Here is an 18037-nt window from a genome sequence, read left to right as displayed (position 1 = left end):
CTCAATTTATAACAAACGAAAATCTGCATTCGAACGTTACATTTTTTACATTACGACGAATTCTTAAATTGTAGATAGTAACGAAAAATGATGTTGCCCCCAAACATTTTGAATATACTTTTCTTTTAGAGAATTTTTAATGAAAAAAATTAGGTTAAAATTTCTATGCCATTAATTTATCAGATAATTATTCATAAATATACTTATTTCATTCTTTTTTTATAAATTTTTTTTCAAGAATTCGATGGCGCGAAAATCTTTTGTTATTAGAAAGACATTGCATGCATAAAACAATTAATAAATCATATTTTTACGAACTCCATTAATAACAAAAGAAAATTTACATTTGAACCTTACATTTTTTTTATATCACGACGATTTCTTAATTTGTAGATCATAAAAAAACATAATGTGGCCCCAAACATTTTGAATATACCTTTTTCATTTAGAGAATGTGTAATAAAAATAGTTTAAAAAAAGGTTAAATATTCCCTGCCATTAAATTTGTCAGATAATTATTCTTAAATATTCTTATTTCATATTTTTCAAAAATTTTCTTTCAAACTGCTATGTTGAGGAAGTTTCTTTTATTATTAGAAAGACATTGCGCACATAAAAGATTTAATTAATCCTATTTTTACGAACTCAGTAATAACAAAAGAAAATTTACATTCGAACTTTACTTTTTTTATATCGCGATGATTTCTTAAATTGTAAATAGTAAAGAAAAATAATGTGGCCCCAAAAACTTTTTGAATATACTTTATTTTCTTTTGGAGAATTTGCAATCGAAAAAAATAGATTAAAAATTCTTTGCCATTTAATTTTCTAGATAATAATTCTTAAATATTCTTATTTCATCTAAAAAATTTTTTTCCAAGATTCTATATTGTGAATGTTTTTTGTTATTGGAAAGAGCGAATGCGATAGATTGATTGAATCCAATTTTATAAATTATATTTATAACAAAAGAAAATGAAAAGTATTGTTTATTTTTTGATTATTTTGTTAAAAATTATCATATATTGTTTTTGTTTGTGTCTGAACCCAAACAGTTTGAATATACTTTTTTCATTTAAAGAATTTTTAATCAAAAAATAGGTTAAAAATTCTTTGCCATTATATTTACCAGATAATTATTCTTAAATATTCTTACTTCGTTTCATTAAAATTTTCTATCAAGATTCAGCGTTGCGAAAGTTTTTTGTTATTGAAAAGGGATTGCGAGTGTAAAAGATTTAATGAATCCTATTTTTACGAACTCAATTTATAACAAAAGAAGATTAAAAGTCCTATTTATTATTTGATAATTTTGTTTAATCCAAAGATAGAACTGTAAGGAACGTTTGTATCACTTAAGTTTTTTCTTTTAAATTTAATACATTATTTTATTTAGAATTTTTTTTGATATCTTGCATAATAAAAACGTTCACTTCTAGTTCACAAACTCGTAACATCTAAGGGGGAAAAATGTAATTCTTGTACAAGAACTTCATTAGTGAGATTTCAATATAATCATTTGAAATTCAGAATTATTTTATTTACATGATATTTAATTCAACGAATTTCTTATGAAAAATTTTCTAAGAATTATCTCTATGTTGTTAAAGAAGGAAAGAAATTTAATGACTATTTGGAAAAACGAACATACTGAAAATTAAATAATTGATTATGATTTACACATATCATATGTACAAATTCCAATCATAAGAATTCTTCCTTTCTTTTTTTTATCACAATTTTAAAACGATTATGTATAAATAATGCTATGTTCAGTACCTTAAATCGATTAATCAAAATTTTGGATTTTTGTTTATGATTTATTTACTATTTAAACGATTTTAATTCATTATTTTATCTTTCCAAATTATTTTTATTCGAAGACTCTAATATCATTTCTATATCAAATTAATTTTGTCGTCTTTAAAAGTTTATATTTATTAATTAATAATTGAAATCTAAGAAAAGTACTATGAATATTTAAATATAACTTATACAATAGGATGAGGAAAATTATATGAAATAAAATGAAAATAAATATTAAAAACAAAAATAAGATAAAACTAATTAAACAAGAGAACATCTTAAAATCTATGGGCGTACAAATTTAGGAAATTCAAATATTTGAAATTTTAGAAACATATATATTTTTTTTAAATATAGCGTTATTAGTATTTTCTAAAATGAATAAATTCCATACTGAATTTTATAAACAGTTGTTCCCTTTTAAAGGTTGCATTAAAAAGCATATTATTTTCAAAAGTAAGTTGAAAATTAAACGTTAGACAAAGAAAAGTGAAATGTAAAAAGTTATTTTTCAACTTATTCCATTTCTTTTTTTAATATGAACTACTCAATACTTTATGTGAGAATAATCTAAACTGGATTTCCATTTATACTATATTTAGAATTTTGGTTTTTGATTGTAATCATCCAATTTATTTTAAATCCTTTTAAATCTTTTGAATAAATTACTTATGTCAGAAAATATCTAAACGTTTTATAAATAAAGAGACTAATATATTTTCTCTTATAATTAGGAACTCATATTATTTATCATCAAGAAGTTATCTATTTAGTTATTGTATATTAGTTACTTCACAGAGGAATAATAAACAAAAATAATTAATGTTGATCTCTAAAAGTATCTAACCGAAATATAAAAAAATGAAAACAATATAAAGACAAACCTTATATATATGATCACATGTTAAAAATTTCTTATAATACTTTCTATTCGCTAATTTTTACAAAATCTGAAAACCATCTCTTTCTGAGTGATTAAATTCTTCAAAAAATTAAGCTCTGAATTAATCTAAGCATCTTTCTGGTATTTTATAGAATAAGGATCGAGGGTTTTAACTGATGGTTCTTTATTAAATACTAGCCGCCTTTGGCGACCAGCCGGTTCGCCAATCTAAATGCTCGTTAAAATTTTAATAATTAAATATTTTATGTAATTCCTACTTTAATAGCTTCTTCATCAAATATTTTAAAGCTTCAAATTTTGATGGTCATGTAATTCACTCATAATAATATAAAGTCCTTCAGCCATAACATAATATGTATCTCTCTAATTTTCTGTTAGTTCTGGTAGAATTTATACTTAAAATTAAAATGGAAATGACTAAACTGCAATTAATATAATAATATTTTTTACTGAAACAAAGCATTTTTTTAATAATATGATTACTGATAATAGAGTCACTGAGCGTTTAAACTTTATGGGCACTAAAGAATATCTTTCTTAAATTATGTAATATCTCAAGAATTTGTCAACAAAATTTTCTCAGTTTCATCATGAACAGATCGATTCATTAACAATGTTTCATTTTAAATGCATCAAACTTTAAGAAAATAAAATGAATCGCTTAAAATAATCGGTCGAAAAAAGGTTTAAAAAACTACTTAAAAAACGATGTACTTAATACTATAAGCAGATACAAAAAAATATATAACTAACATAAATACAATTTAATTACAAAAGCATGCAACTAACCTAAAAATTATTTGAATCATTGAAAGAGGTTAAAAAAATCTACTTAAAAAACGATGTACTTAAAACTATAAGCATATACAAAAAAAATATATAACTAACATAAATGCAATGAATACTACCCAAAAGACATAAATATATATATATATATATATATATATATATATAAAGACAAATAATATAAAAACTGACATTTTAAAAATACCAAAAAATAATATTACAAAAATAAATTGATGAAAACACAAATTACAACACTAAAAGGATAGCTGCGACAAGGAAGCAACAAGGTATACTAAGTGGCGGATTTCATATTAGATTACACAGCTACCTAATACCGCTGAGTTGAAAGATAATCGCAGGATAGATCGATTGCAAAATTTTTATTTGACTTATTGTGAAATAAATAAAACTTAAGAAATACATTTTTTTAAAAATTTAGTGTCAATATTGCAATGTGTGGGTAGAAATTGAATTATTAAAATAGCTAATTAAAGTATAAATAATTGCTTTTTTATAATAGGAAACAAATAATTATCTATGAAATATTTCACTTGGAAAATTCTATAAAACAATAAATTTTATTACTATATTTGCTTGAAATTTATTATTTCTTTATAATCTTTCATAATAATTGAATGATTACATTTATAATTAAGCATATCATTAACTATTAATCACATTTAATTTCGAAGAATTTTATCATTTTAATTACTTTTTGTATAATATTAGTTTTATTAAATAAATAAACGAAAATCTGTTTTCACAAAGTTATTAAAAACTGAAACAAATCATTAACATGCTAAACATGCAATGAAATGTGAAATTAACCCATTATTATCTATTGCATTATGATGACTAACTATGTACGTCACTATACGCACTTTTTCTAATTAATTTACAGCGCAAGAGGGTATAAAAAGAGTCACAAACGTGCATTGCCTAGGAACGTAAAATGTTCAATTCGTCACTGGGTGCATCGAACCCTGGTACATAGTCTGAGTTTTATTCATAGAAGAACTATATTTTCAAACGCAGAATATGATTATTGCGGAAATATTTGAAAAACACAAGGTCACTGAGGCAGCAAAGTTCAGAATGCCATCTGGGGTTGCAATGTCAATATTTAATGTTCGAAATGTGCTCACATTTTTATCAGATTATTCTTATAGCAGGATTTCATTCTTAATATTGCGTTTCGGTTTTTGCCAAATTGTAGTAGTGTTTTTTTTTTTTTTTTTTTTGCACCTTTCTTATTATAACACACTGATGTCCGCAAGTTTCGAACACTGATTTATTGCCATGTATTCCAAAGAAAAAAATATACTTGCCAATGTGCGTCTAATTTCATTTCTAATTATTGGGCAGTCGTCGTGCATAACGGATGCGATAATGGACACTTCTTCGGCAAATATCATAAAGCTTTGAAAACATTCAAAACTAATACGATCATAAAACTCTCCAAGAATTTTTTTTTTTTTTTAAATTTCGGTTCATTTTCTATTACTTCATAATTCCACAAGTGAGCATAAGACACTATATTTTACCGATTCGCACATTAAATGTTTCTATATGAAAGAATATCTTTTATTTGTATTTTTTTATAGTTATATTAGCATTCCATTTCAAAGAAACATGATAACCATGGTTTCAAAATAACCATATCAGATGACAACGACGGCATTTGTACTAGTGCCTTATCATCCAAATTTCCACTTCACACTAGCGGCACGGTACTTGACCCTTTGTATCAAATGTGGCAATCGCCCGCCTTATATTGATGACAGATCTTCGACAAAATTGGAGCTAACTTGGAAACGAAAGCTGAAGCCAAAGCTGAAAATTCTTCAATTTGCATAGAATTACATCAAAGTATCAAATGAATAAAATTGGCAGATTGAATAGGAAATTTATAGGTTTTAAATTTCGCCTCTGAAAAGGGAGATACATTTAAGTAAATAACCTTCTTTAGATGTTCAAATCAATCATTTTGGGAAGGGAATTGATTTCCGTAACACTACACTTTCGTAGTTATCTGACGATCAACTGAACAATACATCCCTCACATGGGTTAAACTTCGGCGATACACAGAGACATAGGTAAGAGGCAACCATCGTAAAATAACGGTTGAACCGACTCGTTACGATTCTTACGAAAAGCATCAAGAAAGCCAGCTTTCCCCCGGCCATATATTCGGGATTTATGGAGGTCGGGATTATCCTGTCAATTGTTCCCCCGTTGAGGGTTTTCTTTTAAAGAATACCGGAGTTTTTTTTATCTCCTCTGGTTAGGGTTATCTCGAAGAAAAGTCCGTCCGTTTTCAGCCGTTTCCTGCTTTTCTCCGTAGAGTGCGGTCGCTTACTTTCTTCCAGAAATATATATTCTACTTTCAGGTAAAATATGTATTTTATGATGCCCCTGTAGGAACTCTCCGGAGGTTGCGGTTTTTTTCTTATTCTTCGATCTTTTGGTATAAGTTACAGATACATATTTCTTCTCAAGGAAATATTTTCTCGGTCATTTGGCTAGGAATTTTTATTTCAATCCGATTGAATATATATCTTGTATTTTTTGAGCTACGCTTAGAATTGTTTTAAATTATATGATTAATATTTAGAAATATCTTATTAAAAAGACATTTCTAAAGGTTTTAAGATAATCAATTTTAAGCTGCTGTAATTTTTAGGTTCAGTTTTTAAGGTGCTGTAATTTTTAAATGCAGTTTTTAAGATGCTGTAATTTTTAGGAACTGATTTTAAGGTGCTGTAATTTTTAGGAACTGATTTTAAGGTGCTGTAATTTTTAAGGTTTTAAATATTTTTAAGATCAATTTTAAGGTGCAGTAAAGTTCCTATTCAAGGTGTTATGTATGGTTACTAATTTCTAGTTGGTGAAGAATGTCCATTAATTTATTCCAATTTCATTTTTTTTTCATTAGGAAAGATCTTTAGGTTATATTTCTCTCGGGAGTAATATTACAAGTCATTAAACTGAAGTATGGGAGTATTAAAAGCTCTAAGGAGCATATTATTATTTAAATCTCTTATAATAGCATAATAAAGTATGGTTCTTGAAATGTATTTGAAGCTGTGTTCTGAGTGATAATTGCAGTTAACTAATAAATAATATTTATCATTTTTTGGCAGCTAACCAAAAATTATTCAATATCATTATAATATTTACTGCTAAAAGTGTATGTTAATGTTAAAAAATATTCATGTCCAGTATTCATATCCAAAATATAACTTAACGAATTTTAACCCTTTATTTATCGATAGTACTCTGAAGTGCCGTTTAAATACGGCTGATATTTTTAAAATATAATTAATTTTTCTAACAGTATTCGAAGGAGCAAGAAGAACATATTTCCAATGCAAAACAGCAGAGAACAACTTAAAATAACATTAAAAATCTTTATTATTAATTTAAATAATTAAATTATTTTAATTAAAAGAGTTTTTTTTCTTCCTGGGTTCATTCTGTAAATTTCAAAAATTGATGGTAAAATAATTCGGTGAATAAAGGTTAAAAGAAAATATAAAAATACCATGCTTGTTATTTTAGGAACATACATATATAACGGTTGAGATATAATAAATTTGTGAAGCTAATTTTCGGTTATTAAACTAGATATTATTATTATTATTATTATTAAAGGTAACTTAAATGAGTTTTAAGCTTTTCAAGCAATTCATAAAATAAAAACTATAGTTCCTTCAAATTAAGCAATAAGTTTTTTTTTAAATTTTTAATATTCATGGCAAAGGATTTTAGAAATATCGAGAAAAACGGTAATACAGAATTTCTACGATGGAAAAAATGTGTGCGTTTATAAAATACGCTTTTTCAAAATATTTGTTTGGGTTTATCTAACTTATTATAAATTTACCTTAAATTCCTTACTCTCTTAATTGTATTTTTTTTTTCATTTCCATTACTAGAGATTATGTAAAAATGTGAAGGTTTTATCACTGTAACACTGGTGAGATTGATAAAAATATTATACTGTCCTAAAGCTGAATATGTATGTAAATTATGACGTGCATTTGAAACACATTTCACAGAACATAATGATAATAAAGAGCCTTTTGTTTGATTTAGCTTGAAGTCAATACGGATATCATTTTATTGAATAATAATGAAATTTCCTCAAAGATATAATTAATAATGCGATGAAAGCCATTGGAATCTTTTCGAGTTGTTTGCAGAAAAATTGTTTTGATTAAATGAATTCATTTCTTTGTATGCGACTCTTTATTTAATTTTGCTCCGCAAATATTTTTGAAGTATGCATTCAAATGTAAATGAGCTATTTTTTGCTATGCTTGAAATTTTTTTTTTCTTCCTGCTAAATGAAGTTAATTCATGATCACATGTCATACGTCAAATGCTCTTGCAAATTGAATTTTGTAATACATTGTCCTATTTTTTGGGGTGGGGGTGGAAAAATTATGTAACTAAAGATCGATAAAAATCGGCTTGTGGTTAGATAGTTCAATGTATTTGTGGTTGAACATTTTCTCTTGGCAAGCTTGCATATTTTCACCTGGCATGAATTTGAATTGTTTTTCTTTCCAATGTGCCCAAATTTCAGAAAGTCCGCCGAATATTTAAAAAAAATTATACAATTGGATATCGTAGAAGTTTTCAGTTACATTCGGAATTCTTTAAGAATTATGTAACCAACAACCATTTCATTGGGTTTCTCATTTATGACTGAATATTGAATCAAAATTTATAAAACTATACCAAGTTTTTGAAAAATTCGCGATTCAGGGATTTAAAATTCAAAAAGCTGCAATCTTTTGTAAAAAAAATATTACTTATTAAAGCCATTACTTAAAAATATTATAATTGAATATTACTTATTATGCAATCATTTACTTAAAATCCGCTGGAGAGGTCTGCCCAAAACTTTCTAGCATACTCTTTAATAAGCGTGACTAGCCAGAAAACGCCTTACATGACACTAGAGTGCAATAGTTATAAATATTAACTATTGATTTGAATTGAGCATTTTTATTGAATTTAATCCCTGGCATTAGGTTAATAGTATCCAAAAATCGAATTTGGGCTTTAGACATCTTTTCCTCAATCAATTGAAATAAAAAGTTGACACAAAACTGTTCTTGTAGTCACAAAATCCCATTCCAGATTTGATACACTTAAGCCATTGCGTTTGGGGATTATCATGTTGCTGAAGGTAGAGATTGACAGTCAACCAGTAGTTGGATTGGCTTAAAATTTAACATATGTCTCAACTATACATGGTAAATATGTGCACCAATTTTTATGTATCTAGCCAATTTTTATGTATCTAGTTTTGTAATTATCTTGTTAAATTGTAGTCGGACAGACGGATTTCTTCTGAACAGATTTTACTCAAAATTTGATAGAAATCTGAACATTTGGTGTAAAGACCTGTAGATAGCGAGGACCGAACTCGCAACCTTAGGTTTCATAGCCTAGTAACATGACCACTAGACAAAAGTGATCACTCCTGTCCAGGAGCTGATATCTGACTTATAAAGCTTCACTACAGACCGTATATACAGTATGCCAAATTTCAGCTCAAACTTTTTTTGTTATGGTTGCCACAGTCCGACTGACGGACAGTTTCCAAAAAATGTGTTTTTCGAACTCAGGAAGGTATGAAGAAACCTTGAGATTCGTCAAAATCTCGACTTCGGATTTTCTGACAATTACTATACTTTCTCTATACTTCTTATACTAGAAATTAATAAATTTCTTCCTCCATTTCTTTCTTCCGAAATAGGGAATATTATAATAATATTAACTCTTTATCAAGTATAATTTGTCGGGTCTCTATATGTTTAGTGCATTTGCTTAGTTATTAGATATTACTGAGAACAAACGAGGATGTCGGTAAGTCGGGAATCATAGCGGATAAATATAAACAAATATACTTTCATAAATTTAATAAAATAAAAAAAAATTAGCCTAAATTATATATTTATCGTGTTAACAAATGTGTTGAGAAAAATTGATGTTACTAATTGATTTGATAGGTTTATTAAAAGAAGGATCTTATAATGTAAATTTTCTAGATCAGCAAAATTCCTATATCCGCCACTGAGTGGTGTTGATATAATGATTTGCCCACAACAGAACTACTTCCTCCCTAACTGAAGACAGGCGGTCATAGTTCGTATGATTCGAACACAGTGACAGCATTGTCGTTAAATTCTGAGAGACATCACCGCTTTACAGATTTGGTGAAAATATGATAAAGATCTATATTTCAAATGCTAAACCTGTATACCAAATCTATCTATTTAGCTACGTTATCTATTTAACTCTTTATATTTTAATGTTATCATATTCATTTGCACTTGAACAGATAAATTTCCACTTCGTAGATTTCGTTCAAAATTTGATAGAAATTTGAAAATTTGATCAAAAGTCCATACGCCAAATTGCATCAAGCTCAAGGAACTTTTGTGTTATCGTGTTCACAGTTCGAGTGATAAAAACCAAATGTGTTTTTTGGTTTTGGTTTGGTTTTTCAAAAAAAAAAAATGTGTTTTTTGATTTTAGGAAAGTCAGAAATGTTAAGGATTTTCAAAACCGATTCTTTGACGATTAAAATACTTTCTCTTCATATATGAAAAAGTAAGAAGATAATAAGCACGTTGAAGAGCTATACTTATAATTTTGGACATATTGAATTAAGGCAAGCGACTATGTTCAATTTTTTTTTGAGATTTTTTTTTGTTTATTTGATATTTTCTATATTTGAAAAAGTTTCTTTGCAAAACTGTTAGAATTATTTTTCTAAGTCTGTTTTTTGGAAAGTTACACTATTTTTATATTGTATTTTCATATTCTTCAATCTTATTTTACATTTATAGATTCTATTTTCTCAAATTCTAACTTTTGATAGAATTTTCTTACAAATAAACCCCCTCATAAATTACAATGAAATGCACATTTTTATTCAAATTTGGTATAATAATTTCTCAATATTTTCTACAGTTCTTGAACTATGCAATAGGTAATCTATTGATTTAGAAATGTTTTATAATCGTTTTAGTGCTTCATAATGTGAAAAAAATTAAAAATTTCGTATAATTTATCAGTCGAATCCCAATATTTAAATAATGGGTAGAAATACAGTTTAATTTTTATGTTCAGGAACTAGATAATTTATTTCTTAAGCTATCTGCAATGTTTTAAGCAAATCCCTTGATAAACCTCTAAATTAGAAGAGGTTTGCTTTATATCTCTTCATAGCCAAAAAAAGTCCCTTTTTTTTCAATTAAAAATTGCCTTTTAACTGATATAGTTTTGTTTATTAAGTGTTTCTTCAATCATTTTAATGTAAATATTCAAAAATGTAATTATTTTCTAACGCGTTTCAAAAAATTCATCCCGAATATATTCACATAAGTTAAATGGAAAAGGTCCAAAAATATACTCAATTTTCTGAGCTTAGTAAGAAATTTTACACTTACGTAAGAAAACCGAAGGAAAATTTCTGTGTTATTTGATTTTTTTTCTTTTGCACTAAAACATTTATCTTTTATACGAGAGTACAGGTTTTCAATAATCTGAAAAATCTGATGAATCGGATTTGATATTCCTCAAACAAAAAAGGATTCTTTTTTGTTTGAGGAATTCAATTTATGTTGAGACGACTATAAGTGATAGAGCCAAATTCTATATATATTTTTTCTAATCCTTTTTTTATATGTGAGGATAAGTTAAGATTAGCGCACAAAGAAAATGGCATCCACTCAAGACAGTTTTCTTTATTCCTTGAAAAAACATAGTCTGAGCCTTCTTAAAACCTAAATTAACTTAATTAAAGAGAGTGACACATTTTTTATATTTTAAAGATAAAGCAATTAATTATTGTATTTATTCCTTTTTTTTTTCGTCAAGCCATTGTCAAGATGAACTGAGATTATAGAAGAGTGTAAAAAAAATATGCCACTTTAATTATTTGAAAGTATTTCTTTAACTCTTTTCTAATTTCTACAATGTTATTATTTTGATGTAACGAAGCTTCTTTAAAGAACAAAAAGAGATAAGTTCAAGTGAAATGCGAGGATTGTAGTAGCTCGTCTGGAATATTTTTGCAAACCAGTATTATTTAACTTTCGAATACAATTTTAATGCAGAGAAAAAAAATCAAATAAGTATCTGAAATTATTTATTGACAAGGAAGAATCAGATTTATTTTTCAATAATAAACGTGTGTTGAAGCAACTGTAAATTGTACCAAAAACAATGACTTTCTTAAAAATTTAACTTCATTAAAGAGAATCTAATATTTTTTATGTTCTAAAGACAAAGCAATGGATTCGAATAAAAATTCTAATAAAGTAACGACCGAGTATAATTAAATAGTTGAAGTTATCTATCAGAAAAGGGCAATTGTTGTTTTTTTAATAATAAATGTATATTGAAGTTATATAAATAAGCAGCTAAATTAATTTCCTGTCATTTCAAAATATGAAACCACCAAACGATTAATTATTCGAGAATTCGAAAAGAACATGAATATATACGCTGATATGTAGTCGTAAAAATGAAATAAAAAAAAAGAAATGTTTATTTAAGAGAATGTAATCATTTACTGCTTAATTTTAATTCTTTTTACTTAACATATTAAGACTACTTTTAACACTTATTCACTTAATAATATAGAAGTATTCATATGGAAACTACTATAATCAGTAAAATCACCGGAAGTGGTCTCTCCGAAACTTTATGGCATTCTCTCTTATAATCTTGCCATACCAGAAAACGCCTTGCATGGCATTGGTGTACAATAGATACGAAATATTAACATTTAACTTGAAATGAGCATTTTTACTGAATTTATCGTGTCATCTTTCGCGCGCGTTTTTTTTTTTTTTGCCGATTAATAATATAAAATTTCTGTTCAATGTCTGCATGTAAATATTGATTCGATGTCTAGCTTTCAATATTATGTTTATGTTTCCATATGTAGAGAGAACAAAATAACTATGGTACTTACTTTACAAAATCGATTTCGATTTTATTTGATCTTATAAACTATGCCGCGATATTACGTGAATCTGACGTCACATAAATTGTGCTCTCAATGGAGATGGAAACGAAGCAGAAAGAGAGGAACAAATTCCCTTGCACTTTTCCTTTTTTGACACTTTTTAATTTATTTAATTTTTTTTTGTAAAATTTATCAAATAAGGAAAAGAATCCTATATCACGAATATAGATTATTTTCTTTAATGATTTTAATTTCCCGTGAAGGATCTATGAATTGTGACGTTATGATTAAAAAATATGTGTGGATATTACACGAGAAAAATATTCATACGTTTTACGAAATGCAAAATAAATTCATTATTTTTTTATATTTATAAATTTATAGATTTCATATTTATGGATATTTAAATATATTTAATTTAATGTACCTCAATAATGGCGAGCAGTGAAAAATGACTTTTTGTAAGAAGAAGCTTTAGTTCGTTAGTTCTTTGGAAATTTCATACAAAATGGAATCAATTCATGAAATTGTACTTCGACCATTTACATTTTAATGACATAAATGCACGACGGGGAAATTTTAGAGGTTTCCAACTATACCAGCTTTTCAAAAGGAATGGGTTGCTTTTTGTTGGGAACATTTTCCCATTTTGATTACCTTTCTATCGTTCAATAGCGAGAAATCCAAAAGTGCTAGGTCAGGGTTGTATTTAAAATGTCACATGTGTTGCTTGCAATTTTTCATCATCTGTTTTCTATGCAGCTGTTATTTTCTACATGTAACCTTTGATAAATTGACCCCATGATAAATTTTCAATAAAGGTAACGGTAGCATAGAGGTAAAGTTTTAATTTCCAGAATGGAAGGTTCCAAATTCAAATCGGTGGACCTCCATGTAAGCCGGTCTAGTGCCCTTTAAATCTGTCGAGGCTCTCGTTGGTGTGGTGAGGAAAGTATGCGAGGGACTGTAAACTTCAGTGTAGTCCTCGTTATCTGTCCGCGGTTCAGAATGACGAGGTCTGTCTCAAAAATGGCCTTAGCATTGTTTTCTAAACAGCACGTTTACATAACGAATCTAACGAAAACCATCAACCATGTAAACTGTTTGTAAATCTCACCCCCATTCTGCAGCTTATTTAAAGGCGTCCACATTCGAAATTGGTCTATAAAATTCTCCACCGTTATCCCAAAATAATGTCACCATCAATTTCTAGGTTGACTTGTTAAATCAGGGCTTCTTTTGACTGAGAGATCCCGAATGCTTCCATTCAGATGTCTAGAGCAAACATGTCAAACTAAAATGTCAGTGTATACACACCAAATAAACATAGTACATGCGGGCTACAAGAAATAAATGTTAACATATAATCATTCCGGAAATTCAGTATAACTAAAGAATAGGAACATCAATAAAAACAAAAAAATAATGGTTTTTTTCCTGGGACCTAATATTTTTTTCTCCGATACCATATTTCTTATTTAGCACAATATCTTGCTCGCAGAGATTACTTTCAAAATTTATCCAAATGAAAGCCAGTAATTCAAAAATTGTGATTTATTTCCTTTTATAAGTTTAGATTATTTCTTCCATATTTATTAAATACTTTCGAACATGGGAAAAAGTTTACATGGCAGTATTAGAGTACTTTCATATCTGGCTTGCAAGTTACTCTGAGACAGGATTGAAATATGAATCTAAAAAAGGAATTTTAAAAGTTTTGTTACACATTAACGATAATTTGGATCACTGTATATTCATTGTTTGAATCGAATTCAACATGCTTTGTCAAGAAGGTAAATCAACATAGACATTATAAGATGTCATGTTAATTATCTTTGGTGGTTTATGGGAGACACTAAGAAATAAAATGTGCATATTGAGGGGAAAAAATGATAAGGGATCGATATTGCTTCTCATGAAATTAGAGTTTTTAAATTTTTTTTCATTACTGAGTTATAGTTAATTTTGCATTACTCTTTAATAAACCTTTCTTAAACAACATAACTATATATTTTTACTAATTATTCAATTTCATTTATATCATCATTAAAGTGACGAAGACTCTCTTTAATAACATTTTTTAAGAGAAATAACCTTTTTTCAGCTCATTCAAGTATAACTTACCATTTTAATTTGCATTTTTTTATATATCATATTACTTTTCCAACAAAAATATTGTTTTTCACTTAAATGACAAGAATAATTTTCATTTATAAGTCAGGGCTTACACTCTGCGAAGGGAATTGTAAACACTTTGTTAATAAACGAAGGATCATTGACTTTAAAATTTTAATCTCTGCATTTATGAAAAAAGTTTTTGATTTTACCAGTAGTTGCAAGAAATACATTTCTGACCAAAAAAAGTAAACGTTGAACTGGTCCAATTAAATAGAAATCTGTGATAAAACAAAACATGAATTTTGAGCATTCCGTGTAACAATAAGATTACTATTTTATTATATTTGTTTTTGCTATTAGATTTTAAAAAAATTAAATTGTGTTCTTCTTCATATATAATACTATTTGTTTGATTAAATTGTGCTAGTAATTTAAGAAACATTTGGACAGATCTAGGAGCCATTTTTTTCTCTTTCAATTAATAAATTTATGCCTTCCTCTTTAACCGATATCCTATATTGCTGCTGCAAATTCCGCACTAGAAACTACACGAAAAATAGAGAAGAAATTATAATGATAGAAATAAATGTCATTAAAATAATTAAACTCACTGGGAGTAATCATGCATTTCATTCTTATTATTACATGTATATTCAAATGTAATAAATATCTTGTTATTATTCTGTTTTAAACAAAATTGAACCGATGAGAGTTAGAAAGAGTTATGCGACATTTGTTTAGAGTTCGAGAAAGCTGGCAGCTGGCCAACTGCTGTATTCAATGTTACATCTGCTTTGTGAACACAAAGCAGATGTAACACTTCATATAACCACTCATTAATTCTATTTATCAAATAGTAATGAAGAAAAGAATGTATAAAGACAAAGAAATATTTGAAATAATTAGAAACTGAAATTTTTTAATGCAAATTTATATTATCCCTTTAGTAACTCATTCTTTCAATAACTATTTCTTTAATTTGTACTGCAGTGGCTGTGTCCATATCTTTCTGTCCATTATTACATATTTATAATTAAAATTCTAGAAAAAGAAACAAAAACTTCTTTTTGATTTATAACAGAAAATATTCTACTCGACATCGTAATAAAATCCATTTTTAACACACATAGAAGGAAACTGGAAGACAAATGAAAAGGAGAGATTGATTTTTAGTCCTTGATAAGAATCAGGAATAAGCAGCTGATGGACACTTGAAGACAGATGGAGAGGGAAAATTAATTTTTAGTCCTTGATAAGAATCAGGAATAAGCAATAGATGGACATTTGAAGACAGATGAAGAGTGATAATTTTTAGTCCATGATAAGAATCAGGAATAAGCAATAGATGTACACTTGAAGACAGATGAAGAGGAAAGTTTAATTTTTAGTCCTTGATAAAAATCTGAAATAAACAGTAGATTCATAATTCAATTGATAATTATTTCCACTAATAATAGTAAAAAATAGGTATGTGTTGAGATATGTTGAATTCTACAGGCCATATAATCTGATATAGATATACCACATTTAATGCAAATAAGCTTTTGAAAAGTAGGAGTATGCGACATGGAGTTATTTTTTTAATTAGAATTTTTATTAGTAAAAAAATAAATTGAGTTTGACTTTTTCTCACAACTGCCGGAAATATTATTGAATGAAATTAATTCTTGTAATTCCAAATTTTTTTTTTTTAAATATGCAAATTTAATCACTGTGCAAATTATTTTTAAAACACTGTTTTTCATACTTTTAAACCATTGTTATTTTCAAATCTAAGCCATTTTCATTGTTTCATCAGATATTAACAGTTTGATTTTTCTTTCATTTCTTTTTTGAAAGATTTTATTTATTATCTGTGCAATTTATATGAGAAATAAGAAGAAATATTTATAAATGCAGGGAAAGAATTATACAGTTTGAAGAAAGAGTACTTCAATTTTTAATAGCACTATCATGTTATGAAACTTATCTTCATTTGAAAGGCGCATAATACAATACAATACAAAGATTGCCATAATAAGCAGAACAAGTGTGAGGCTATTAAAATATCTTATTTTTTGGAAATTGCTTCTGATTCTCTGGCTCTTAAAGTGATTTGATGTTTAAAAATTTAATGTTAAAGAACAATGTTTCTGTGTAACAAAGATAACTAATAGACACTTCCTTGAAGAAAAAATAGAAAAATTAAAAAAATTAATGTCGGTCTGTTGTATTTTGACAATTGACTGACATACCTGTGCAGTATACCACGCAACTTGCATATGGTCAAATATCTTCACGATGTGCAATTATTTATATAAAAGGAGGCCCATTCTGTTTTAAAAGGTATATTCAAAATAAATAAATATAATTTTACCTTGTTTTTTTTTTGACATATTATACCATTTTTCATTTAACCAAGAACATTTTCTGAAACAAGCCGACAGCCCTGCTGTTGACAGACGACAGTCTCTCATATTCGTTTTCCAATTCTTTTCGAACATGTAGACCTCGAATAAATCCTCTCGAACATTCACCCCCACCTTCCCTCTAGTGCTATCAACAAGCCTCTCCGTGACGCAACAACCGACAAACTCCTCGTCCCCCACCGCCACCGCGCAGACGACTTCTACGCGCTCAGAACTCTCGGCGAATCCATCGAGAGCAGTCTTTCCCCTCTAGCTCTCTCCGTCCCACTGGAAAATATCGTTTGCACGTGGCGAGTATCGTCTGCACTAGCAGCCTTATCAATTGGGATCGTCTGCAAAATTTTTGTTTCTGACTATTTCCATTGTTTATTCGGAGACTGTCCAAAGTGGGGTGAAGAAAGAATGTATCGTCTGTTTTTGGTGGGGTGGGCGATGATTGCCTGCTGCCGGGGCGTCGAAGTGGTTGAACCTGAGACCCGCATGATCGCTCAGACTTTCCCCGGAAGATGCAGGAGAACCCCCCAAGGGGTCAGCATCCCCAAAGTAGCAGGGGATAACGGATTCCACATCAAAATATCTGGGAATCCAGAGAAGTATGTACCTGGTGAACTATATACAGGTGAGATAGAACTTTCTTCACTGGTTAAGTTCAAAACCCATTTGTTCGAGATCCAATTAAAAAAAAAGATTTTTTGAAATAAAATGAGATATGTGTTGCACGGATAGATCAAGTAGGGTTAATGTCTAGATATTACCAGAATTTGCGATTTCTTACTTTCTAAAATTTGGTATTTGTAAGTTCATAAAAGTCAGATAGTTCAAATTTTAAACTAAATCAAATATTAATGTTAAGACAGTATATTAATTTAACTTTTTAAAACCATGCAATATCTTGATAAAAAAAAATTTCATAAAGTTTGACCAATAAATCGAATGCTTATAGCAAGATCTCATTAAAATATAATTCACACACATTAAATAAAAATGTTTATGAATTTTTCACACACATAAAAGAA

At 27.9% G+C, this 18037-nt stretch overlaps 1 protein-coding gene across 9 annotated transcripts in view; it reads left to right on the top strand.

The window, feature by feature from the left end:
• LOC129988041 (spondin-1-like) overlaps positions 1-18037 on the top strand; it is a 265373-nt gene that overhangs the window by 809 nt on the left and 246527 nt on the right. Inside the window, exon 1 of one of the 9 annotated variants that reach the window (XM_056096129.1) lies at positions 17247-17640. The exons of the other annotated variants lie outside the window; for them this stretch is intronic. Coding sequence (XP_055952104.1) covers positions 17424-17640 — 217 coding nt within the window. The 5' untranslated portion in view covers positions 17247-17423. Of the gene's footprint in view, positions 1-17246; positions 17641-18037 lie in introns of those variants that run through there. 9 annotated transcript variants of the gene reach the window in all.

This window comes from Argiope bruennichi, chromosome 10 (genome assembly GCF_947563725.1).
Source record: "Argiope bruennichi chromosome 10, qqArgBrue1.1, whole genome shotgun sequence".
Classification (NCBI taxonomy): domain Eukaryota; kingdom Metazoa; phylum Arthropoda; class Arachnida; order Araneae; family Araneidae; genus Argiope; species Argiope bruennichi.
The sequence above is the reverse complement of the archived record's forward strand: the minus strand, read 5'-3'. Positions and strand labels throughout refer to the sequence as shown.